Source organism: the organism of the source record quoted next, unplaced genomic scaffold (genome assembly GCF_019419815.1).
Source record: "Pyrus x bretschneideri cultivar Hongxiangsu unplaced genomic scaffold, Pyrus_bretschneideri_v1 Contig45, whole genome shotgun sequence".
Taxonomy (NCBI): domain Eukaryota; kingdom Viridiplantae; phylum Streptophyta; class Magnoliopsida; order Rosales; family Rosaceae; genus Pyrus; species Pyrus x bretschneideri.
In genome coordinates, this window is record NW_025999779.1 from 3845615 (window position 1) to 3871107 (window position 25493).

General features: G+C 37.0%; 2 protein-coding genes across 2 annotated transcripts; both read right to left on the reverse strand.

The window, feature by feature from the left end:
• Positions 1–1113: 1113 nt before the first annotated feature.
• LOC103935011 lies at positions 1114–6579 on the reverse strand. Its single transcript, XM_009344783.3, has 5 exons — positions 6089–6579; positions 5281–5369; positions 2902–4857; positions 2372–2558; positions 1114–1889 (listed from the first exon to the last, which is right to left on the reverse strand). The coding sequence occupies exons 1-5, from the start codon at positions 6186–6188 to the stop codon at positions 1270–1272; spliced, it is 2952 nt and encodes a 983-aa protein (XP_009343058.1). The 5' UTR covers positions 6189–6579; the 3' UTR covers positions 1114–1269.
• Positions 6580–20794: 14215 nt separating this feature from the next.
• On the reverse strand, positions 20795–24359 carry LOC103963583 (probable LRR receptor-like serine/threonine-protein kinase At3g47570). The gene is made up of 2 exons (XM_048567683.1): positions 21595–24359; positions 20795–21399 (listed from the first exon to the last, which is right to left on the reverse strand). The coding sequence occupies exons 1-2, from the start codon at positions 24311–24313 to the stop codon at positions 20978–20980; spliced, it is 3141 nt and encodes a 1046-aa protein (XP_048423640.1). The 5' UTR covers positions 24314–24359; the 3' UTR covers positions 20795–20977.
• Positions 24360–25493: the final 1134 nt, after the last annotated feature.

Here is a 25493-nt window from a genome sequence, read left to right on the forward strand (position 1 = left end):
CCCTTGCTAGGACCAGATGGTGCGATTGCAGAGCCCTTTGATATGATGCGGTCCGGTGTAACCCATATTCCAAGCAACCGGTTATACTTCTCTTCGCTGCCATCAGAGGAGGAAGAGGCGAAGCCTAGGGCTAGCACAAGGAGTAAGGCCGGCCATGAAAAGTTTTGGTAGGATAGTGACAGTCCAATGATATGCTTATCCTTCTCTCTTTGTTTTTGTTGTTTCTGAATGAAAATTATGCTATGCTGTTGTGCTCATATAAGAAATTAGGTTTAACTTTGATAGGAAATTTGTAAAAAGCATTCTTCATTTTCCTTAAATGGTTATTTACTATTTATTAGCAATCTGAATCCATGTTAGGTTTGTGGTATATCAAGTTTTATTATATTTGTATTTGGTCTATGTAGCCAATAATTTTTTTCCTTTTGAGGTTTACCAGCTATGGAATTTCACCAACCATATACCAGGTATGGAAGGATAGGAGGAAATATTATAACCAACTAGCCTTTAAATTAGTAGTACCAGATTCAATTCACTTGAATTAGAGGCATATAGGAAGAAATATTATACCAAACTAGCCTTTAGTTTGTCGGTACAAGCTTCAACTCACTTGAACTTGCCGCGTATAGGAGGAAATATTATTATGAACTAGCATTTAGTTTTCTGACGAATTCACATCATAAATTGACTGCATCAACACAAATGAAATAATAAATTCGGGGTAGTACAGCATAGGGTTTTTACTTTCATTGATAAAGCAACTCACATTCATTTGCACTGAGCCTTCAAAACTGGACACGTGTCACACAAATTTCGAGCAAGAGCTACCACTCATGCATTGACAAGGACTCACTAGTCTCAAGGGAGAAACTAAGACACCCTCTCCTAAATGAATTCTTATACGCTTAGAATATGCTACCGCTAGTCTAATTTGGTTGAAATTGGTATCAAATTCGCCTCACATGGATATATAGCAAATTCTATACTCAATGTGATTGACCCCATTGTGATGGGGTGACTATTGTGTGTGAGTTATCCCAATACAAATACCTCACAAAAACAAGGTAATTATGGTAGTCAATAAGCATTCTTTTCTACCTCATTAGTCATAACTACCAACAATTTTTGGTCTAACAAAGACCATCCCATTTATTCATCTTCTCATGAAACTACAATTTCAAGTCTTCATTTACATATTCTATTTAAACATATTGACCAAAAAAAAAAAAACAAAAGAACAAACTTCGGTTGAAATTTTGGCCTTCTACACTACATTACCACTACCTCTGCTACTAGCTCTTCTATCAACTTCCTCTCTACTTCCCAACCTATTACGTCTATTTCGTCTCCAAAATCCAACCACAGCGAGTCACGTTGCAGCTCTTTCTCCAGATTGTCCTCATTCGCATTCTCTTCTTGGCTTGCTAGCAACGTGCACAGAACATCTTCGACTGCACTTGTATTAATCCACTTGGGACCAATTCTTTTGCTCGCTGGCCTTACCCATGGGTGTGGATCAGTGAATTGCTCAAACATCTCCACGAGCCCTGAATTGATTCGATCGAACAGTAATTTCCTCTCGGGCTTTGGCCAAGAAGTCTGACGGTAGTACTTCTTCTCCAGTTCTTCAAATAGTAAAGGATTCACAGGACAGTCTGGGGTGTGCCACATTGCCAAGAAGGTAGCCGGATCAGCATTGTTTAAACCAGATTCAGTTAAAGTATTGGCCAAGTATACAGACTCCCAGCTCTTTTCATCTTTACAAAATCCTCTTGCATCTGAAAACCCAGTAGATCCATCACCAACTTCATCATCACTCGACACTTCCATGTGTCCCTCTTCATATGGTTCTGACTCCAACTTCAGTAGCTTAAGCTGCATCCGAAGCCCTACAAACCAAATAAAAGATGAACATTAAAGCAAACAAAAGGAATTAAGTCAATTAAATATACGAATGCACAACACAGTGGAAAGACAAGTGCATCATATTTGTAACAAAACTCAAAGCAGATTCAGTTCAAACAACAATTAAACTCCCACCAGTGACTAGAAGATAATGACTAAAGCATATCCTTTACCCGACACCTAATTGTGTGCTTCCTTATGTGTATTCATTAAAAAAAAATCAACTGACTTCTCACACACAATATGTTGCTATGTTTATACGAACATTTTACGTGGTTAGTAAGTATCATCTTACTATCCGGGCTTCATTACAACAATCGATATGCACATTAACACCAACATATTCTATGAATACTGGAAGAAGGCAATAGCTTTGCAACATTAGCACATTAGCACCCACACACTCATAGGGAACTGACACTAGAAACAAAAGAAATATAATCAATATAAATAGCCTTGCAATTACCTTGCAGGTCAGCATTGAGACTCTCAAAGCATTCAGAACTAGATGACACATCATCAGTAAAAGGAACTTCCAGAACTGAAACCGGACTGGGCTGCTCAGCCTCCTTGGAGCTTGCAGGAGATTCGATTCCAGGTACAGAGTGGTTAGAGGGGACTGCCTGTTCATTGGGCGGCCTGATTGATGGTTCCTGAAAATTTAATGAAAATATTTGAGACAAATTTTTTTAAATACTAGCCCTGCTTCCAACTGAGCAGGGAAGGAATTTCAAACACGTCTAGAAGCGACATATGTTAACAGTATGATGAATTGATGCATCTACTTGTTTGTATAAACGGTTATGTGATAAAATAATGAACATCCCACAATGAGCAATTTGCAACATAAACATGTTATTGGGAACAGCAAAGATGAAATCAGAGGAAATATCAACAGAAACAGGTCTCCAACAATTCTATATCATTGCAGCAGTGATATTATCATACTGCACAAATAAAAAAGTAAAAAAACAAGCAGAAAACTTGAACACAAACCTGTGGAATTACATTATCCTGGTGTCCACCAGATGAATAGCCTTCTACCGACATATGAGATGATAATTCTGGAAGGAACACATCAGGAGTTTCCGAATGCATGGATGCATCCACATCCACCAAATTTGCAGAAACTGGACTTGCATCCATAGCATTACCAGGTGGTGACTCAAATGCAACATTCTTCTGGGTTTGATTGTTCTCTTCCAAGTCAGTTCTATCTTTATTCTCAGTAGTATGAGTTTCAGGTGAAATGTCAATAGCTTCCCTACTTGAGGGAGACGAATAAGATGTTTTATTGCTGGATCTAGACTGTTTGCAAACAGCTTCTCTAAGATCAAGATTACCAGTTACTATACGGTGTCTTTTGTGCGGCACACTATCCTTTGGCATCGGATACTTGTCATTATGTACAGTTTCACACCGCACACTTGTTTTAAAACTTCCAAACACACTAGATGAAGAAGGAAGAGATTTTGATCTTGATAAACTATTGATGCATCCATCCTTCCAACCATCCCTACTGCTGATACCCAGAGGTCCACCCCCTTCAGTAGAAAATGTATCTCTGAATCCTGCCTCACCAATCATGGCATTCAAATTAGCAGCTCGCGCTTCCTTGTCTGGGACAGCAAGCATTTCACCAAGTGTGCTGCCCCTGCTAACAGGTCCCACTTCTTGGGACTTGTGTGTCAGTTTCCACCTCTCTGAGAGCCTCTTCTTGGCCTCTCTACTCACAGATGATTCAGTAGAGCACGATGATGAAGGCCTGGAGTGGTTACTTATATGAAAGGAATGCCTGGAAGCCACCGACATCCTCTCTGACTCATTTGCAGATTCATTCTCAGACATGCTACAGGAACTCTCATCACCAGCATATCCTTTCAAACCAGAGGAGGAAAGATGCACAGAATTACTGCTAAAGTTATTCCTCATTTTCCTTGTGATTTCCTTAGCAATTTCTCTAGATTCTCTAGACTTGTGTCTCAGATGCCCATCATTATCTTGAAAGTTTTTCCTTCCGCATGATTCTGCCTCCCTGTTTCTAATGCTCAGAAATTCAGCGTGTTTGCTACCATCTAACATAGAAGCATGAGGAGAACAAGGTGATGTTTTGGGAGCATTCAGCACCTTCCCAAGGTTTGGTTTCAGAACAACTATCCTTGTAGGATGAATGGCAGATTCAATTTTCACTTCTGGTCGGTTTAGTGATGATTTAAGAGGATTATGACCAGCATGTCTACTGTCAGAGTGGCTAGAAAAAGAATCCCGGTGCTTCTGAGGAGATTTACAGCGATGCTTCTGCTCTCTCGCTGATGTGAAGCCAAGGTCAATGTTTTCATACTTTTGAGCTTCTGATGGCTTCATAGATGCTATGCGACCACAAAGGGATTGAGGACCACCTTGCAGATCATGGAGATGTTTTGCGAACAATGAGTCTGGTTGCTGAAGGAATTTCAATAGAATATCCTTGTTAGATTCCAGCACCTCAAGCGCATCATGGAACTCCTTTGAATCCTGTAGCCTCTCATCTGTTGAAAGGCGTTTTGCATCCATGAATTTCTGTCGAACAAAAGCCATTTCAGCATCACTGAGCTTTGGGTTAGCACTTCCTCGAGATGAGTAACTCCTTGAAGGTTCATAAACTTCAAACACATCCTTAAACTCCTGCTGCACCCTTGAGTTCTTCCTAGACGAATGGCGGTCATGAAACATACTGCTTCTGTGCTCTTTCTCTACCGATCTTGTCTTCTGAAGATAATTCTCTGAAATGCCTTTCGATTGTCTATCAGCAGGCTGCTGAGGTGGCAGCCCATCAAGACCCATCAATTTGGCAATTACGCTTGGTGATCTCCTTCTGGGTTCAGTTTCTCTCACCATCTCCTCAGCCAATAACTTCTTTATTGGAGTTCCAACACCTTGCTGTGAAGATCTCCAGCCCAATTCAGAGGGGAACTGCAAGAACATAATTAACACACTTCATCAAGCATGTCACATTGTAATTGTTTTTCAATACCAATATAAATCCAAACGAGGCCAAAATTCAGAAAAAAACAAAAACAAAGGAAGCGGAATCTTTTGGCTCATTACTCTGCTCAAGTTACAAAATGAACAGAAAAGCAAAATAAACCCCGAGAACTCTAGGTTTTATAAAAAAACACTTCATGAACTCCGTTGGAGAAAGACAAAAAAAAAGAAAAAACCATCCAAACAAAATCCTTCCCCATCATCAAATGAATTGGGTTTATTTTTCTTAACTATTGTGTTCGAAGTGTTCTTTCTCTTAAAGTGTAACGTTATCAAGGGCATACATGTACAAACCCCAAATAAAATCATGCAGCTCAATACACACAACTAGTAAATAGGAAATGAGATTACCGAGTCTTCGCCGGTAGAGCCACTACTGCAAGAACTCGAATCAGAGGCCAATTTCCGAAAGTGTCTCTGTTTCGGAACCTGCCTGTTTCCTGAAAACAAAACCTACAAACATCAGGATCACCATTTCAAACAACAGACAAACTGAGAAGAATGCACTGCACAAAATTTACAAGTAATTAGACATCATCAAATGAATTAGAATCCAACCCAGTAAAACTAGATGAAATTTCAATTGTGCCCCTTTCACAAATCACAAGGAAAGGAAACATGGCAATCAATGTCTTGAAAATAGCATGCAGAAAACAGAGGAAGCTTCAATTGTTCCCTTTGACTCATAAAAAGAAGCAAAGCAAATCATGGCAAATGCCACTACAGAAAAAGTCACAAACTTTAGCAAAATTACAGAGACAATACCAAAATTAACCTGCGTTGCATAAGTATTAGAGCAAAATTAAAAAAAAATTAATTAATCAATTAATTAAAGCTGCTAATTAAATATAAATTGTTGTCTTTACTGGATAATTTGATAGAAGAAAATTTGACAAAAATAGAAACTAGTTACTAAGTTCAGAAATTTGTAATTTTCTTCAAGTGAGCCGTATAGTTTAGCTTAATCTTTCCGTTTCGAAAAAACCATGGGGAAAAACTAACAACTTTCAGCAAAAAACAACTGAGATTTTCTCTTCCACCTTTCCTTTTCTTTCCCTCCACTTTCTCGGCAACCAAACAGGGTCAGAAGTTCAGACAACTCACAAATCAAAAACCCACAAAAACAAAACAAAAAAAAGAATTTCAGAGAAAACCAGACCTCCTCTGTGAGCTCGCTCAGCGGAGGCGAACCGTCCTCCGACGGCGCTCCTGTCAGCAATGCTCGTCACCTTAGACCTCCGAGGCCGAAAGCTCTCCATTTTCACACATTAAAAATCCAAAAATTGAAAATTTAACAAAGTGCGGCAGATACGGAGATCGGAAACTCCGCAGCGACGCACGCGCCGCGAAGGTTCTCAGAAAATCACAGAAGAAAAAAAAATAAAAATAACCCTAAATTTCAGCTCCCCACACTCTGAAGAGAGAATCAGAAAAAACCAGATCTTGAACCGAAACAGAAAGTGAGAGAAGCCAGCAGAAAACGGGGAGGGAGAGAGAGAGAGAGAGAGAGAGAGAGTGTGTGTGTGTGTGTGTGTGTGATAAAGAGGCGTCCGTTAGTGAGAACCGCTAGAGAGAGAGAGAGTGGAGTGAGACTGGGGGTGTGGTGTTGGGTGTGAAGAGAGAGAGAGAGAGAGAGAGAGAGAGAGAGTGTTTTGGGGTTTTGTTTTGTTTTGGGATTTTTTGAACTTTCAAATACCGATATACTGACGGGGGAGGCTGAGGCTCTACGCGGGCATGTGGTTTGTGTGCGTGTTGTGGATGGACTACGGTAAGGATGGTGTGAGGTGAAACAGGGTATGACTCTGCCAATTTTCCAGGTGTCCTTCATTGGATGTGGCCACGTCACTATCTTGTTTGGTCTTCACCCTTTGTTTGCTTGGTCTTTTTATAACAATTTCATGGCTTTTGTGGTGTTTCATTCCCATTTTGTTTGAATTGGCAAAATTTACACTTTGTTAGGGTAATTAATGTAACGATTCATGTAAGTCGACATTATGGACGTTTGAGCTATTTGGATCATGTTTGTCGTTTGCGTGACAACTTATTCATATGTAGCTCTGTTGATCGGCGTCCGGCATAGCCAAAATTTCTTATTATTTTTAATATGGATTCGCCATCCCCAGAAATGTCAAAATTGAGTTTGCTTAATTACAAAGATCTGTGTACTTACCTAAACGATCAATTTGCCGACATCAAAAAAGGCCAATTTTTTTTTTCCAACATCTCATCTTTCAACTTGCCTAAAAGATCAATTTGTTAGCATCGAAAATGACTAAAATTTGGTGTATTTTCAACCACGCATCTTTGTATTTGCCTAAATGATTAATTTGTCAATGTCGAAAATGGTAAAAACATGACGTACTTCTCCAATGACAGCACATCTCTCTACATACCTAAAAGATCAATTTGTTGCCATCGAAAATGGCTAAAATTTGATTCACTTCTATGAAACAACGTATCTTTGTACTTGCCTAAATGATCAATTTTGTCAGGCTCGAAAATGGCAAAGACTTGACGTATTTCTCCAGCAATAGCATATCTCTTTACTTGCCTAAAAGATTAATTTGTCGGCACCGAAAATGGCTAAATTTTGATTCACTTCTCTGACAACAGCGTATCTTTTTACTTTCCTTAATGATCAATTTGTCAGCGTCGAAAATGGAAAAAAGACTTGACGTACTTCTCCAACAATGGCACATCTCTCTACTTACCTAAAAGATCAATTTGTTGGCATCAAAAATGGCTAAAATTTGATTCACTTCTCATAAACAATGTATCTCTATACTTGCCTAAATGATTAATTTTGTCAGAGTTGAATGATCAATTTGTCTACTCACCTAAAAGATCAATTTGTCGGCATCGAAAATGGCTAAATTTGATTCATTTCTCTGACAACAACGTATCTTTGTACTTGCCTAAATGATTAATTTCATCAATGCCAAAAATGGCAAAAACCTAATCTACTTCTCTACCAACAACATGTCTCTCTACTGACCTAAAAGATTAATTTATCAGCGTAAAAAAAATGGCTAAAATTTTTAGTGTGTTACTTGAGTACTAAATTGTAAAAACCTAATTGGAAGTTGTATGTGCTTTGTAGTCTCTCTAGGAGAGTTTCTAGTTTGCTTTTAGTTTGGATCAATCACTGTGTTGTTTTGCGGTTGATTTGTCTTATCAGCTCAAGTAAGAGCAATTTTGGTGGTTGAATTAGGGGTTTTTATTTGTTGGTTGGGATGTGATTCTCTTTACATCATTTCATCTTTGTTTTTGGATTCGTTATCAATTTGATGTTGACATTGGTCTCTGGAAATGTTTTGTTCATATTTAGTATCATGTTTGACTTTCGTATGGATGTTTTTTGCAATTGAGATTAATTGGGTATGTTCATGTTGTATTACTTAAGCATTGTAAAGTGAATAACAATATTGATAGACTGTTGTACTAGTTGCAAGCATTTTACATCCAAATTCAACAATATTATTTCCACTAAAGAAATGAGGATTTACGCTTGCTATAATTTTATGGCAATCAAACTCGTCATTCATATGGTAATCGAACTCCTCATTTATGTAAATTAAACTTAAAACGTTTCATTTACTAGTAAAGAGAAATACCACAATTGATTGAGTATAAGGTTAAATTATTAGATGATTTTATGAGTCCAAAAATGCTGGAAAAGGTTAAATTATCCACAATTGGTTGAGTATAAGGTTAAATTATTAGATGCGGTCGGGGACAAATACCATGATTCCACCAAACCTAAATTATTGTGGAACTAACTTGATAGAAATATGTAATTACGTATCACCCCTCCAAGATTCCACCAAACCTAAATTTATATCCTTTATTTTTACAAATAAATTTTTAAAACAAATTGTCACTCATTGGGAATCAATTTGTGCAGAGAGGGGAAATATGATATTGCTGTGTGCTGGCACAGTTACTCATCTTTTTTTTTTTTTTTTTGTATATTTTATTTCCAATTTTTTGGATGAATGTGGCTCTATCATCTTTATGATATGTAAAATAACACAAACCAAACAAGGAGGGAATCTTTAATTCTTAAAGAATTGAGCTAATTACGTAGATGAAATGTAAACTCTTGTAGTTGTGGGTTTTGTTTTGTTTGTGGAGTTAAGGCAATAGCCAACCCTTTTGTTTTGTTGTGGTGGGGAGGAAACAAATGTCATTCAATCATGGGTCTTGTGTTCTAACAAATTATATGAGCATCGAAAATGGGCAACTTCATCCAATATTTTATTTGGATCCATATTTTAACACATATGGTTCAATATTTTTTTGAGGCAAAAATGTTTCATTAATTACCGAGAAACATTATGGATCAGTAATATAATTTTATGTTTATAAGCGCAACAGAAAGACAAAACAAATCTTACCCTTTATAATCATGTCAAATAAAATGGAAAGATACGCTCACAAGGACAAAATCTTGCATCACTTTTTTATGAACTTGCAAAAGACAACGCTTCTTCAACAAAGAAGCCCTACTATGAGACTTCACAAAGATGTTCTCATAATCCTTTGCCAGGCAAATAAACAACTAAACCACAACCAAAACAAAACAAAGGAAAAAAAAAAGTGGCACGACACAAAATAAAATCTTCAGAGGTACAATTCCTCAACCACGAGAGACCCACACCTAACCAACATGAAAGATAAGCTCACAAGGCCTAAACCCTAAGAGTCGGACCTAACACTGTTAAGACACACAAAGTAATCACAGTACTATCACATGAAGGTTGTGCCACGACAAGAAAACATGATTGTGAATCCCCTAAAACACTATAACGACCCCATGACGGGAAGACTGCACCACCTGTTGATGATCTTGCAATCATCGGCAAAAACTTTTCTATGAGTCACCTCCAACAAACGTTGAGCTTCCTCCGCATAATCCTTGCTAAGTGTACAAACCACAATCACCACCTCAGATTCAAATAGTAGTTGTTGCTCTAACTCTAGGATCTGGAGTTGAGCAATAAGTCATAATCGCTACAAAAGCTCTCCTCCTCATAAAGAGAGAGTAACCACAACCACAAAAGGCTCCCCTCAACAAAGTAAAAAAGTGACCATACTAAAAACAAGAAAAGAAAAGAAAAAAAAAAAAAAAACGGATCAAGAAGGATTGCCACCAACCCCAAGTCCAAATGCTGGGTTGCGGGGTAAGTTTTTTCTTTGGTTTTCTTCTCTCTAAAGACCAGGGTTTTTTTTTTTTTTTTTTTTTTTTTTTTTTTTTTTTTTTACCATACTAAAAACAAGAAAAGAAAAAAAAAAAAAAAAAAAAACGGATCAAGAAGGATTGCCACCAACCCCAAGTCCAAATGCTGGGTTGGGGGGTAAGTTTTTTCTTTGGTTTTCTTCTCTCTAAAGGCTAGGGTTTTTTTTTTTTTTTTTTTTTTTTTTTTTTTTTTTGCCTTTTTCCTTTCGTACATATGGTTAAATATTGAATGGATACACTAGTCACTAGTCGCACATATCATTTCCAATATTCACTAAAAGAAATCTCATTTGCAGTTAAGAATGTTGCTTCTATTCGATTAATACAAGACTCATTGACCCATATCAGTCAACCTTAAGCACTTGTCGGATGTACTAAAATGAAACGTTCTAACTTTCTTCCTAATTTACTAGGATATCGTGTCTTAAATGAAAAAAATATTGAATGTGGCAAGCATACTACAATGTGGTGTTATTAAATCAAATATTATAAATTTAGTCAACGACGAGTTTAAACTTTAAGAGTTAACATTAAGTAAGTTAAAAATCGATTCCGTCCAATGTAATAAAAGAGAAAAAACAAAAGTTCATGAAGTTACAACGTAATACTTAGATTTTGGATTGTTTGCTAGCTACCCTTTCATGCGTACTCAAACCATTAAACTTTATGCTAGAAAATGTCAAGGATAATGAATCGTAAACAAAGAAAACTCAAAGCACCCATGATTGGGTTTAAGTTTATTTGATACGTATGATAGTGTGTTTTTGCATGCATATATGATTATCAAGTTAAAATATAAGGAAAACTAATGAAAATGACTTGAAAACTTTGAGTTTTAATGATAAGGACAAAATAAAAGGTAAAGTAAATAGAACCAGGATTGATTTTTTCGTGTAAAAATATGATTTTTCGTTAAAGTAAACAGTACCGTGGACTTTTCTTTAAAACTCTTTTATATATACCAAGGTGTGGGCAATAGAAGAAATAGCTAAGTTAATAATAAAAAAATGGTGTCTTTTGTGTAGGAGCTAGGTGACCATAGACATGAAGATACGCAGGCAAAGCATTGGGTGTGTATTACTCTTTATATACAATTATGGGATATGCTATCCACACTCTTCATTTGATTTTTCACACATTCTTTATTAATTTATGTCTGTTGATCTTTTTCAATTCATCCGATTCGACGTTCGAAAATTAGAAGGGTGTGTAAGAAGTAAAAAATAGTGTGTGGATATCACATCCCTACAATTATATATAGGGAAGTGTTATTGGCACTCCAAAAATCTCATTATACATTCTTCATAAATGTATTTTTCTTTGCAAAAATAAAAAGTTAAGAGTATAAAATAAAAATTTTAAAGTGCTAATAACAATATTATATATATATATATATATATATATATATATATATATAAAATTGATCTGACCCTCCAACCAGCTTTGGGCCCCCAGAACCTGCATGATTTTTCTTGGTACCTTTATTTCTGTGTAATTATGGAATCCAAGCAAAAAGCATCATAACATGGAGATCATTGTGGTCTCCAAAACCCTACCCCATGGTTGACAAATAAAGCTAGTCATGCATTTACTTGTCCATTTGTTTGATCATGAAGACGTTCTCTAAATGTTTGATATCCATTTTCCACTTCATTTTTTTCTTTCTTTAGCTTATAATATTTTAGTCAAAGTTCTCAAAGACGCTATGCTTTAGTCTGGCGGCGGACTGGGGTTTAGCGCCTAGGCGGCTAGGCAGGACCTACGCGGGTGTCTATGTGGACTAGACGGATTTTATATTTCGTGTAAATAAGTGTGTGTTTATACTTAAAATATATATAATTTCATAAAAAAAACTACAAAATAGAATGACATATATATTATGAAGTATTGAAACATAATGAAAACATAGGGAACAAGCATATAATGTGCGTTCATTTAAGTATTCAACAAGTATCTTACAATTTATTGAAAAAAATAAAATGCAAAATGAAAGTTATCTATTTTCTGTCTAAGTGTGTCACAACCTAGGCAGGTCTAGGTGGGCTAACCGGGTGCCTAGATGGCCTAGGCGGGCACCTCAGTAGGTCTAGGCACCCTTTCTTAATTTTCAAATGCCTAGGCAGTAATCAAGGTGGTGTTCAGCCGCCTAGCGCCTAGGCAGAGCCTAGTCTAGGTGGCACTAGGCGGGGATTTTTTGAACAATGATTTTAGCTAATGAGAAAAAACACTTCGACAATTATATATTTTAAAGAAAAACACTTTTAAGAGTTTAATTGTAGGGAAAAAAAAAATCTTATTTATCTACTTGTCATGCTCCAATTGATTTTTAGTTGTGAAATTCTTTTCGTATTACAAAGTTAGTTGAGATGTTCTCTAAAATACTGAGTTTGAATTATTTTCTCTAATTGTAATGTTGTAAAGAGTTTTCATGGCATCGCGTCAAAAGCAAGAGGATTCATAGTCCCACAAGCCCTAAAAAGCTTAGTTTACTAACAAGTTGAGAGAGAAGAAGAAAAGGGGCCGTTTTTTATTCTTGTGATGCTTAGAACATAGTTGCCAATTGCTGGAGTGTTCTATAATAATTAAAAGTGAAAGTTAAAAGCAAAAATTAACTTAGCTACCTTGACTGGACTAAAGCGTGATTATTTAGGTCGAAATCCACAATCATGGCTTTTGAAAGTCCGCAATTACCTGTTAAACTTTTGACAAATCACAAATTAATTAATTAATCTGAACTGAACATATGCGGGAAGCACACTGGTTATGATTCTAAGATTAAAACACTAATTGGACTTCCTAGGCAGGCCTGCAGGCGTGATTAGGAATTTGTTCATATACTAATTAACCATCAAAATCTCACCCCAAACTGCTTGCAAATAACTAGCTAGACACGTATAATTAAGTATATGATTAACCCTCCAGTCTTTGTCTTCCTTAATTTACAAACCTTTCAGCATTGTGCTAATTGGCTTGGAATATCACGTACAGAAAACGATGGAGCTAAGATTAACAAAAGTCATATACTCTAGTCTCTAGCCGATTAATTTAATTAGAATGGCCACTAATCCGTTTGTAGAAAATGAGACCTGCTTTAGGTAGGTCTGCAATATTTAGCCTCTCATAGGCAGCTTACTACTTTCAAATCTTTGTGTGCATGAATACTGCAATCAAATTTATTCACGCAATCGTATGCAGTTCATTTTCTACTCCTAGAGTTAAAAAAATGTATACCTTTTAGGATAGAGTAAATCAGTTGAGGACGACCCTTTTCGATTAAAAAATCGAGTGTGCAACGACGTTATTTTGACATTGTTCGAAATGAATTGATAACACGTTGCTGTATTTTTTTTTATTAATATTATAGAATTATTGATGGCATGTCGACACTTCTTGAATGATAAATAATTAACGTACGTTTCATAGTTGAACTATAGAGTAATAGTCATGTATAAACCCCAGCTATTGTTCCCCACAAAAATCCGTAGAAGTTAACCATTGCTAGACTATCACTGTATTATTACTAAGTCTTCGCACATATATTAAATATCGCTTGTATCAAAAATGAAGAACATGTACGTAATATAATCCGAACAACTTGATTTTATTTTGTATTCTAACACATCAAGATAAAGTTTTCTTGTACGACAAGCGTTAATACGAACCGGGCAATTTGGGTGCACCTGGGACATGAAATTGGGAAGTTCTACAAAATCCATCAGACTAAGGGCCTGTTTGGTATTGTTGTGCTTTGAAAAAAAGCTGTTTCTGCTGTGCTGTGAAAATAAGCAGCTGTGGAATAAAGCAGGAGAGTGTTTGGTAAACTTTTTTGTAAAAGTGCTTTTGAAAAAAAAAAAAAAAGCAGTATTAATGTGTTTCGTAAACTTTTATGTAAAATAGATGTGAAAAAAAGCCGGTTTTTCAAAGCTAGGTTTTGCAGCTTCTTGTTTTTGGCTTTTTTTCACCTAAAACTGTGAAAAAAGCTGAAGCTGAATATTTACCAAACACAAAAACAGCTCCCAGCTTTTTTTTATACTAATTTTTTTCAGAATCACCTCAGTACCAAACCAGGCCTAAATCCACCGAACTCCTTTAATTGACCAAACTCAGAAACTATGTATGTTTACAAGTTTCATGAGGTCCACTTGAATTATTCAATGGCTAACCCTAAGCTGTAGCCATGACATTACACTGGCTGCATGGAGAGAATCCCCACGAAGAGCGGGTGCGACAGGCTCAAATCAACACCAAAACCCAAGAAAAAGAATCTTAAGATCGTATGGTGGGAAAGAAATTTAAAGAGGTAAAAAGGCCTTAGATTTCGGACTTTGTCATCCATGGATGAGACATCTACAATTCACAGCTATAAGATTTGGAACTAAAGTTTTCAAGAAGAAGCTCCTCCATGGAGCGTTCCTTGTAGTTGTATGATTTGCTTCCTTGGCTCCCCAAAAGTACAAAGATTTCATGTGGGCTGTGTCACATCTACTATATATATCCATTTATTTCAAAACGAACATTGTATGGAGCCTCCTAAGACAGAATATATATTTCCATGTCACTCATCATGTAATACTGTATCAATTAACACATGAAGCCTCCTAAGGGAAAGGATATGCGGTTTAACAAAGTGTATTTATGTCTCTATCACACATCGAATATGCAGTTTAACAAAGTTTATTTAGGTCTAGATCACTCATCAAACAAGGGTTTATATACATAGTAAAAATAGCTAAAATGCTCTACAGGAGAAGCGACTTTTCTCAAATTTCTCTATTAAGACATCCTATGCATTTTAAAGAGACACAATTAAACTTATCAACTTAGCTTAGTTCGTGTTTGACCGGTTTTTGTCAACTCTATTTTTTTAATATCGATTTAGTTCGATTTTCAATTCAATGATTTTTTTGTCTACTCTTAATCTTTATATCACTCATCACGCAACTAATGATATGGAGATGAGGGTTACACATCCAAGCATAGGTTGGAGTTACTCGTCTCTCTCTTTTTATTTTATTTTAATGTTTTTTAGTTTTAAAAATAATGATGGGTAGGAATATGATGATGAACAAAACAAAGAGGGAAATGACAGTACAATAATAAAATGGCAAGACAAGTGGGCATCACATGACTGTCACACAAGATATATTTATTTGTACTATGTCTGTCTCTTCCCTCCCTTGTACCATGCGGAACAGATAGATTTTGTTGAAACCCCAACCATTTATTGTATTCAGACCCAAAATATGTATGACTAGAAAACATCTACTGAATAGTGAGACCCACAGCTTAAATTTCCAATCAAACTGCCAGGCCACTACATTCGAAAGTTTAGTATATATCTTAATAACATTTTTTTTTTTTTTGGTATTTATCAAAAAAGTGTAGATGACTAAACAATTACAAATTTAGTTGATTTTTTAAAAGCTGATCCTTAAAAGGCAACGTAAAGATAAACGATTTTGATCATTATGTACATTGTAGGATGAAAAAAAATGATAAAAATGGGATCATTCTTCAACAAAAAATCAGATGCTGAAGAGCAACTAAAGCTTATGTTAGGCCTAGCTTTAGGAGTAGAAATTAAATTTGCAATAGTGGACAGAACTGGACCTCCCCAAATGGGCCAATTCAGCTTATAGCTTTGCCCTTTGAATGCTATCATTCTTTTTCCTGTGAATATGTCTAGCAACAGTATTACTGCTGGGTATTCTTGCCGATTCCAGATGCGTGCTCGTGCATAAAAGAACGAACACGCGAAGGAATTTAAACACAATAGAACTACCATCAGTAGCCTTTGGAATCCCTTAACCCAGCTGACATGGTTTGCTTCCGGAGCGATCATTTGATGCTTCCAACAGCAGGAACCTTGCTAAACCGAAGTCACCAACATGGGTTTAGATCACAATGAACAAATGACGTTTAACAATGGTAGTGGCGATATTCTAATGTAGAAACAACATCAATTGCAATATTGAGTCTTTGAGTAAGGCTCAATCTTTTACTTTAACATTGAACTGAAGCCAATGCAGGAAGCTAATGTTGGTTGATTAAGGTCTAAACTGTCATTTTTTTTATTTTATCAAGCTGTTAGTCTTTGTGAAACTAAGTTGTTAGGAATCAATGGTTGAGATTAGCTCTAAATGTGCTAGGCTCAGATGTGAGCAAGTGGCAGGATCTCATAAGGTTTTGTAATCAAGGGTGAGATGAGCTCATAGGTTCTCCTAGATCCTCTCCTTCACCAACGGCTATTTTTGTATTCTTTCGAATGAATGAAAAGGCACACGCAGAAGAGCACGTTGGCTCTCTCTGGGATTTTGATCACAATCCTTCTATCTCATCAATTTCCTTCTCTCTAAGTTCTTCCTTCTCTGATTTGAATTGCTGCAATACTGCTAAACTTCTACAGATTCTAACAGCTAAAACATCTAGTCTGTCCTAGCCATATTAATGATTTTCTTATATCTTTGCAATTGTTTCCTTCTCTTTTTATGTGCTTTTCTGCAACTACATATGAGCGTCTAATTCCATTCACTTTGTTGACAACAACGTCCACAAGCATTCACTGTCCTTGGGGATGTTTCCGAGCATGAGAGTCCCATCTGCGTCATTGAAACCAAACATTCCTCCAATCTTTTTCCCTGGACTGGGCTGTGATCCTGATATCTTGTTATCTGTCATCATAATCTGTATTGCCCCCTTCACAGAGCAATGCAGGATCAGCTATGTCCACAACATGGTCAGACATCGTCCTGGCTGTGAATTTGTGAATGCTTATACCATCTCCAAACGTGGAATCTGCAGGTCTTTTTCCTAGGAACTTTTCTAGCTAGCAACTGTATTCCAATGATATAAACATCTCCTAGTACCGAGATTTGGCCTGCCATGCCAAACTCTGGCATTCAATACTCACATTATGATGTCACAATCAAATATTTTGAATGCTTCTTTTTAAGGGCAAAGAGGAGTTTTCATTTTTTCTCTTTTCCATTTTAACATTAGAGACTTGAGTTGGCTACTAATAAGCTATTACGAAGGAAAAATGAGAATCCTAGAAAATCATACGTGGAGGAATGTAGTCTGCATAACCCTTTAGCCCGGTTGACATGGTTTGACTTTGGGAGGGACTATCTAACGCTTCCAAATTGTGCTGATGACTGTTTTTATTCTTGTCATTCAACAAGCGGGAGATGTTCTTGCTTCGACGAGAGACTGCAAATCCTTGATGTTAACGAGCACGAGCCTAATTGCTTGCTCAGTGGAATAAAAAAAGGGAGAAGGGCTATCAGCCATGTTCAAAATGAATTGCTGTTTCCACAATCTCAATTTTTTGAGAAATTATGAGGTTTTTTGCGTAGAAATCGAATATTTAGATTTTTATAATGAGATTACATCTAAGTTCTTGTGGTCTACCGCAATATTTCTGTGTATAAAAGTGATCATGTACAAGTTATTCGTTTCAAATTTACATCCTAGTAATGCTAGAGCAAGTGCACTGCTCCCTAATCACCTCTTACTTTTAAGACAAGGAATTGACTATATGAACATATGACAAACTCTGAGTTCAGATGGACTATATTGAAAGTTAGAAGAAGAAATATTATTTAGGATATATCAAGCAAATAAAAATAGACTGAAATAGTGCAGGATTACAACATTCCCTTCTGCTGCAATTAGGATTATGTCATATATCGTCGTTGGATTTAAACAGAAACTAACACAAAAAATGTAAATATTTCAGCCATAGAACATCAAAAGTAATTTCAGCAGAAAAAGTTAATAATAAATTTTTCTGATCAAAGTGCAAGCTAGCTCTTTAGTTGGATACTTTTACTACTCCTCTCAATTCCAAAAGTAAAAGTACGATCAGTATGATGATGAAGAGAGAACGACACTAAAAAAAGGCGAGACAAGGGGCATCACATGACTTTCACACAGATTATACTCGACCTGGCTCTTCTCTAGCAGTAATACGATACAAAACAGAGAAATCGTTAACAGAACAAAACAATTTTCCCTTATTCTGGAAAATAATTATAAAATGCTGGGATCAACTTCACATGTTGTCATACACATTGGCACATGAACTATCTTTGGCCAATTATGTTAGGCATTATAAGAGCCGAGAGTGAGACTAAGAAAACAAACTTAGCCCAATATTGTATACTGCTAGCTTCATCTTCATAAATTCATAAATGAGTCTCTAATTGCCTTCATTTTGTTGACAACAACATCCATATGCATCCGCTCTCCAGGGGATATTGCAGAGCACACGAGTCCTATCTGCATCACTGAAACCAAACATTCATCCAATTTTCTTCCTTGGACTAGGCCACGGTCATGACGATTTGTAATAGGGTTTTCTTGTACCTCATTTTCGTATCTGTCATCATGAGCATCTGCATCTTCTCCTTCAATCAGCAATGAAGGGTCAACTATATCCATGACATGATCAGGAATTGCCATGGCTGTGAAATTGTGAATACTTTTACCTTCTCCAAGCATTCCATCTGTAGGTCTTTTTCCCGTGAACATTTCTAGCAACAATATTCCAAAGCTATAAACATCTCCTAGAATGGATACTTCACCTCCCATGCCATACTCTGTCATTCAATACTCGCATTAGGATATCATAATCAAATTGTTATGAATCCAAATCTTATTTAAGAGTTCGCTGATGCTTTTTTCCAAAGAAAAGAGATCTTTTTCTATTTTCTTTCATACACATAGAGACTTAAGTTGACATATATACACCACAACAACAACTTTACAGATTAAACTGTAAGTGACCGCATGCACACACATGCCGCAGCACCATCTATACACCTTTACACATTAAATTACTAGGTAACAGCACACACACATGCAGCAGCACTATCTGCTGTCTTCTGACATCACACATGGGAAAAAGCTTTAACAGTAACCAAGAACGCATGGGAAGACTTCGGACAGCACACATGCACATGCACATTCCTTTCCCTGCTGTTCATGAGTCAGCAAATGCTTGCTGTGCTGTCTGTACAGCTTGGCCTTCTGTCATTCTTCCAATACTTGGGTTAACAAGAACAACTTGAGCTTGACTTCGTCTAACAATTGTTTCCTTTTATGTGCTTTTCGGCAACTACATATGAGCGTCTAATTCCATTCGCTTTGTTGACAACAACGTCCACAAGCATTCAATGTGTGCGGGATGTTTCCGAGCATGAGAGTCCCATCTGCATCATTGAAACCAAACATTCCTCCAATCTTTTTCCCTGGACTGGGCTGTGATCCTGATATCTTGTTACTGGTCTTCCTTGTGTGTCATTGCGATATCTGTCATCATAATCTGTATCGCCCCCTTCATAGAGCAATGCAGGATCAGCTATGTCCACAACATGGTCAGACATCGTCCTGGCTGTGAATTTGTGAATGCTTATACGATCTCCAAACGTGGAATCTGCAGGTCTTTTTCCTATGAACTTTCTAGCTGGCAACAGTATTCCAATGATATAAACATCTCCTAGTACCGAGATTTGGCCTACCATGCCAAACTCTGGCATTCAATACTGACATTATGATGTCACAATCAAATATTTTGAATGCTTCTTTTTAAGGGCAAAGAGGAGTTCTCTTTTTTTCTGTTTTCCATTTTAACATTAGAGACTTGAGTTGGCTACTAATAAGCTATTACGAAGGCAAAAATGAGAATCCTAGAAAATCATACGTGGAGGAATGTAGTCTACATAACCCTTTAGCCCAGTTGACATGGTTTGACTTGGAGGGACTATCTAACGCTTCCAAATTGTGCTGATGACTGTTTTTATTCTTGTCATTCAACAAGCTGGAGATGTTCTTGCTTCGACCAGAGACTGCAAATCCTTGATGTTAACGAGCACAAGCCTAATTGCTTGCTCAGTGGAGTAAAAAAAGGGAGAAGGGCTATCAGCCATGTTCAAAATGAATTGCTGTTTCCACAATCTCAATTTTTTGAGAAATTATGAGGTTTTTTGCATAGAAATCGATACATAGATTTTTATAATGAGATTACATGTAAGTTCTTGTGGTCTACTGCAATATTTCTGTGTATAAAAGTGATCATGTACAAGTTATTCGTTTCAAATTTACATCCTTAGTAATGCTTGAGCAAGTGCACTGCTCCCTAAATCACCTCTTACTTTTAAGACAAGGAATTGACTATATGAACATATGACAAACTCTGAGTTCAGATGGACTATATTGAAAGTTAGAAGAAGAAATATTATTTAGGATATATCAAGCAAATAAAAATAGACTGAAATTGTGCAGGATTACAACAGTCCCTTCAGCTGCAATTAGGATTATGTCATATATCGTCGTTGGATTTAAACAGAAACTAATACAAAAAATGTAAATATTTCAGCCATAGAACATCAAAAGTAATTTCAGCAGAAAAATTTAATAATAATTTTTTCTGATCAAAGTGCAAGCTAGCTCTTTAGTTGGATACTTTTACTACACGTCTCAATTCCAAAAGTAAAAGTATGATCAGTATGATGTCGAAGAGAGAACGACAGTAAAAAAAGGCGACATCACATGACTTTCACACAGATTATACTCGACCTGGCTCTTCTCTAGCAGTAATACGATACAAAACAGAGAAATCGTTAACAGAACAAAACAATTTTCCCTTATTCTGGAATATAATTATAAAATGCTGGGATCAACTTTACATATTGTCATACACATGGGTACATGAACTATCTTTGGCAAATTATGTTAGGCATTATAAGAGCGGAGAGTGAGACTAAGAAAACAAACTTAGCCCAATATTGTATACTGCTAGCTTCATCTTCATAAATTCATAAATGAGTCCCTAATTGCCTTCATTTTGTTGACAACAACATCCATATGCATCCGCTCTCCAGGGGATATTGCAGAGCACACGAGTCCTATCTGCATCGCTGAAACCAAACATTCATCCAATTTTCTTCCTTGGACTAGGCCACGGTCATGACGATTTGTAATAGGGTTTTCTTGTAACTCATTTCTGTATCTGTCATCATGAGCATCTGCATCTTCTCCTTCAATCAGCAATGAAGGGTCAACTATATCCATGACATGATCAGGAATTGCTATGGCTGTGAAATTGTGAATATTTTTACCTTCTCCAAGCATTCCATCTGTAGGTCTTTTTCCCGTGAACATTTCTAGCAACAATATTCCAAAGCTATAAACATCTCCTAGAATGGATACTTCGCCTCCCATGCCATACTCTGTCATTCAATACTCGCATTAGGATGTCATAATCAAATTGTTATGAATCCAAATCTTATTTAAGAGTTCGCTGATGCTTTTTTCCAAAGAAAAGAGATCTTTTTCTATTTTCTTTCATACACATAGAGACTTAAGTTGGCTACTAATAAGTTATTAGGAGAAAAAAAAAAATTGAGAATCACAAAAACGCATACCTGGAGGAATGTAGCCAATGGTACCCTTTAGCCCAGTTGACATGGTTTGACTTTGAGAGGGATTATCCTTCGCTTCCAAGAGGAACTTTGCTAGACCAAAGTCACCAATATGAGCCACCATATCTTCATCCAGAAGAACATTGCTTGGCTTTAGGTCACAATGAACAATCGACGTTTCACAATGGTGGTGGAGATATTCTAAAGCTGAACCAATATCAATTGCAATATTGAGTCTTTGTACAAGGCTCAATCTCTTCCTCTGAGACTGCTCATCATCTGTTGGATGCAGCCACACATCTAGACTTCCATTTACACTGTACTCATATACTAAACTTTTGAAGTCATTGCCCTGATTGTCAATGCTTGAACAAATAGTTATGATCTTGAGAAGATTACGGTGCCTTACACTTCTTAAAGCTTCACATTCACGAATGAAACTATTGGAAGCTCCTTGTTGTTGAAGGTTTAATACCTTAACTGCAACTACAATTCCATCACTAGGGAGCACTCCTTTGTAGACAGAACCAAAACTTCCTGAACCAATTAGATTTTCTCTAGAGAACCTGTTAGTTGATTCAACAAGTTCTTTGTAAGAGACACCTGATTTCCAATCCTTATAAGAACGTGAGCTTACAGGTGTACCTCTTGGCTTATTAGACATTGAACAAGTAATAATGAAGCATGACAGAGCAATTATGGATGCAAGTGCACAAGCTGCAGGGATTACTACTTTCGGGACAAGTAGTCCTCTAGATGAATGAGCCTTTATGTTGGAGCATGGAGGTAGACTTAATCGTGGGATGCCACCACAAAGCCTACCATTTCGAAGAATTGAGAGACCACTTGCATTTAGAAAGATCCCTTCTTTAGGCAATTCACCCTGGAAATTATTATTAGCAACATTGAGGTTCTTGAGAAAACTTAACTTGCCCATAAATTCAGGAATCTGCCCAGAAAAATTATTGCTCGAAATATCCATCTCTTCCAAGCTTCTTAAACTTTTAAGAGATTGAGGAATTGTTCCTTCAAATTTGTTATTTTCCAAGTACAAACGCTCCAACATAATACAATTGCCAAGTGTCGTGGGGATTTCACCCGATAAGTTGTTTCCGGACACATCTAGCTCCACTACGTTTGCCAAATCACTCACTTTAGCTGGTAGTGAACCAGTCAAGTAATTGTTAGACAGGAGCAAATAAATTGAAAGAGATGAAATCCCAATGACCTCTTGAGGTATGGGGCCTGTTAGATTGTTTCGAGACAGGTCAAGCGCTAGTAGACGTTGGCAGTTTGCAAGAGTTGGAGGAATGCTTCCCTCAAACCTATTGCCGCTGACGTAGAGCTCTGTCAACGAAGTCAAGTTACCTAGGGAGGATGGAATTGGTCCATAAAACTTGTTGTCATTCAAATATAGTTCCCCCAACTTCTGAAGCCTCCCAATTTCTTCAGGGATCTTACCGATGAGAAAGTTATAACTTACTCCAAAAAGGGTCAAGTTTACAAGATTGCCGATGCCTCTGTCGATGCTTCCATATATCAAGTTTTTCTCCATTGTAAAAGACGTTAGTTGGGTTGAAAGGTTGGATATGGAGCTTGGCAATTCATCTCTGAATTGGTTATCGTAAAGAGCCAACCCCTCCAGACTTGTACAATTGGCCAAGAAGCTGATAAAATTCAGGTCCCCACTTTTCCCAGTTCCAAGTCTATTGGCACCAAAGTTTAGTCCAACTAAGCTTCGCAATCTTCCAAGGCTTTCACCAGGAACTGTTCCAGTGAGATCATTTTCAGGCAAATTGAGATAACGAAGTCTAGAAGCATTTGAGAACGATGCAGGAATATTTCCTGTGAATTTGTTGCCACCAGCATGAAATTGTTCAAGATTAGGAAGAATAAAGCCAACATTTGGCGGTAGCTCTCCGCGAAGCTGGTTCTGACTGACACCGAAAATGGATATGGAAGAAATATTATAGATTGAAGAAGGAACCATACCAGATAGATTATTTACCGCTACTGAGAATGCTTGCAAGCCTGTTAGACGCCCGAGCTCTTTAGGTATGCTTCCCTGAAAGTTGTTTCCGCCAATGTAAAGACTACACAGAGAAGAAAAGTTTCCTATCCAACTTGGAATAGTTCCAGTGAGATTGTTTTTATCAAACAATAGAATATTTAAATCCAACAACGAACTGAGTTGGTCCGGAATTGGCCCAATAAGCTTATTGGAGTAAAGCTCGAGCACTCTCAGTTGTGTACAGTGAGATATATTAGTTGGAATTTTCCCGCTGAAGGAATTGACAGACAGGTTGAGGTGTTGCAGGCTTTGTAGACGACCCAATTCTTGAGGAAGTTCACCATCAAAATTGTTCCTTCTCAGATTGATTCCAGTAAGAAAAGTAAGATTTCCAATGGAAGGTGGTATGGAGCCTACCAATTTCTGAGACTCCAGCTCCAAAGTCAAGACTCTTTTTGTGATACGGTTGCATGTAACGCCAGCCCAACTGCAGAAATGAATGGAATCATTCCATGACCTCATGATATGAAAAGGATCTTCGGAGATTCTTTTCTTGAAGTCGAGCAGCACCATGCGATCCGTTTCATTTCCAAGACTAGTGCCACTGCTTGGCAGTGTTGCAGATTCCAGAACTGCGGCGCCCATGCACAAAAGAATGAAACCATAAAAGAGTTTAAACAGCCTAATTTGAGTACTACTTGAATGCTCCATCCTTTCTGAAAACACAGAGCAAATAAGATACCAAGTTTCTTTCTAGTTTTTTCTTTTGGCTGTGAAGATAAGAAATCGATTGTCTATTACACAAATACATTAGAAAGAAAACTCACAGACACAGTGTCTAAGGCGGCTTTTTTGTTTAATTATAAGTCATGCAACAATAATTTCTACACACAGGGGGCCCAGCAAGTTAAATATTTCAAAAGCAGTTACAATGCCTTGAATTTTACAAGAGCAATGAATTAAAATATTTTAAGAGCAGTTACGATGCCTTGAATTTTACAAGAACACCTAAATAATTGTTGGGAAAAATTTAGTAGATGAATTAAAAATTCAAGCAAAATAAGAAAGTTCGTAACGTGGTACAAAATTTTGAGTGGAAGGACAAAGAATTCAAGCAATGATACAGTGTGCTGTGTACATAGAGGAAGAAATCTTATCCTCGGAAAAAAATAAGAAGAAAAGAGAGAGCTTCATTGGGTTGGTGGTAGAAAATTTTGAGTGAATGGACAAAAAATTCAAACAATTATGCTACTATGCGAATCAATGAATCATGTAATCATTTTGTCTATTTAGTAGATGGTGAATCAATGAATCATGTAGTCACTTTTGGATCTTTTTCATAATAAAATAGACGGTTAGGCAATATTAGCTCATCGAAGTATGACGATGGATGTAGGACGTGAAACGTGCCCCACATCAAAAAATTTGGATCAATTTGTCAATGAACCACAATTATTCAAAGACAATATTGTTGCTTGTTCATTTGTTGAACTAAATAAAGCCAATGCAGCAGACTATGATTTCCTAGATCTCAATTCTCTGAGAGATAATTAGGTTGATTGCGTAGAAATTAAAAGTTGGAAGCTCTAAATCATATTATTGGCTGTTGGAATATACATATTTTTGTAATTGATTTCCATTAATTTATTTCGGGTACTAAGGTCATCTCCAACAGATTCGGTCAGAGGGTCATAGGGCTAAAAATAGCCCGAAATGACACGAAAATCGTCTCCAACCGAATGCTAGGCCGAAGGATTTGTGGGCCCCATCGGACCAAAACTAGCCAACCGGCTGGCCATCTCCAGCCAGCTAGCCAACCTGCTTTTTTTTTTATACGACCAAACTTGAGTACCACTTGAAGAATGCTCCATCCTTTCTGAAACACAGAGCA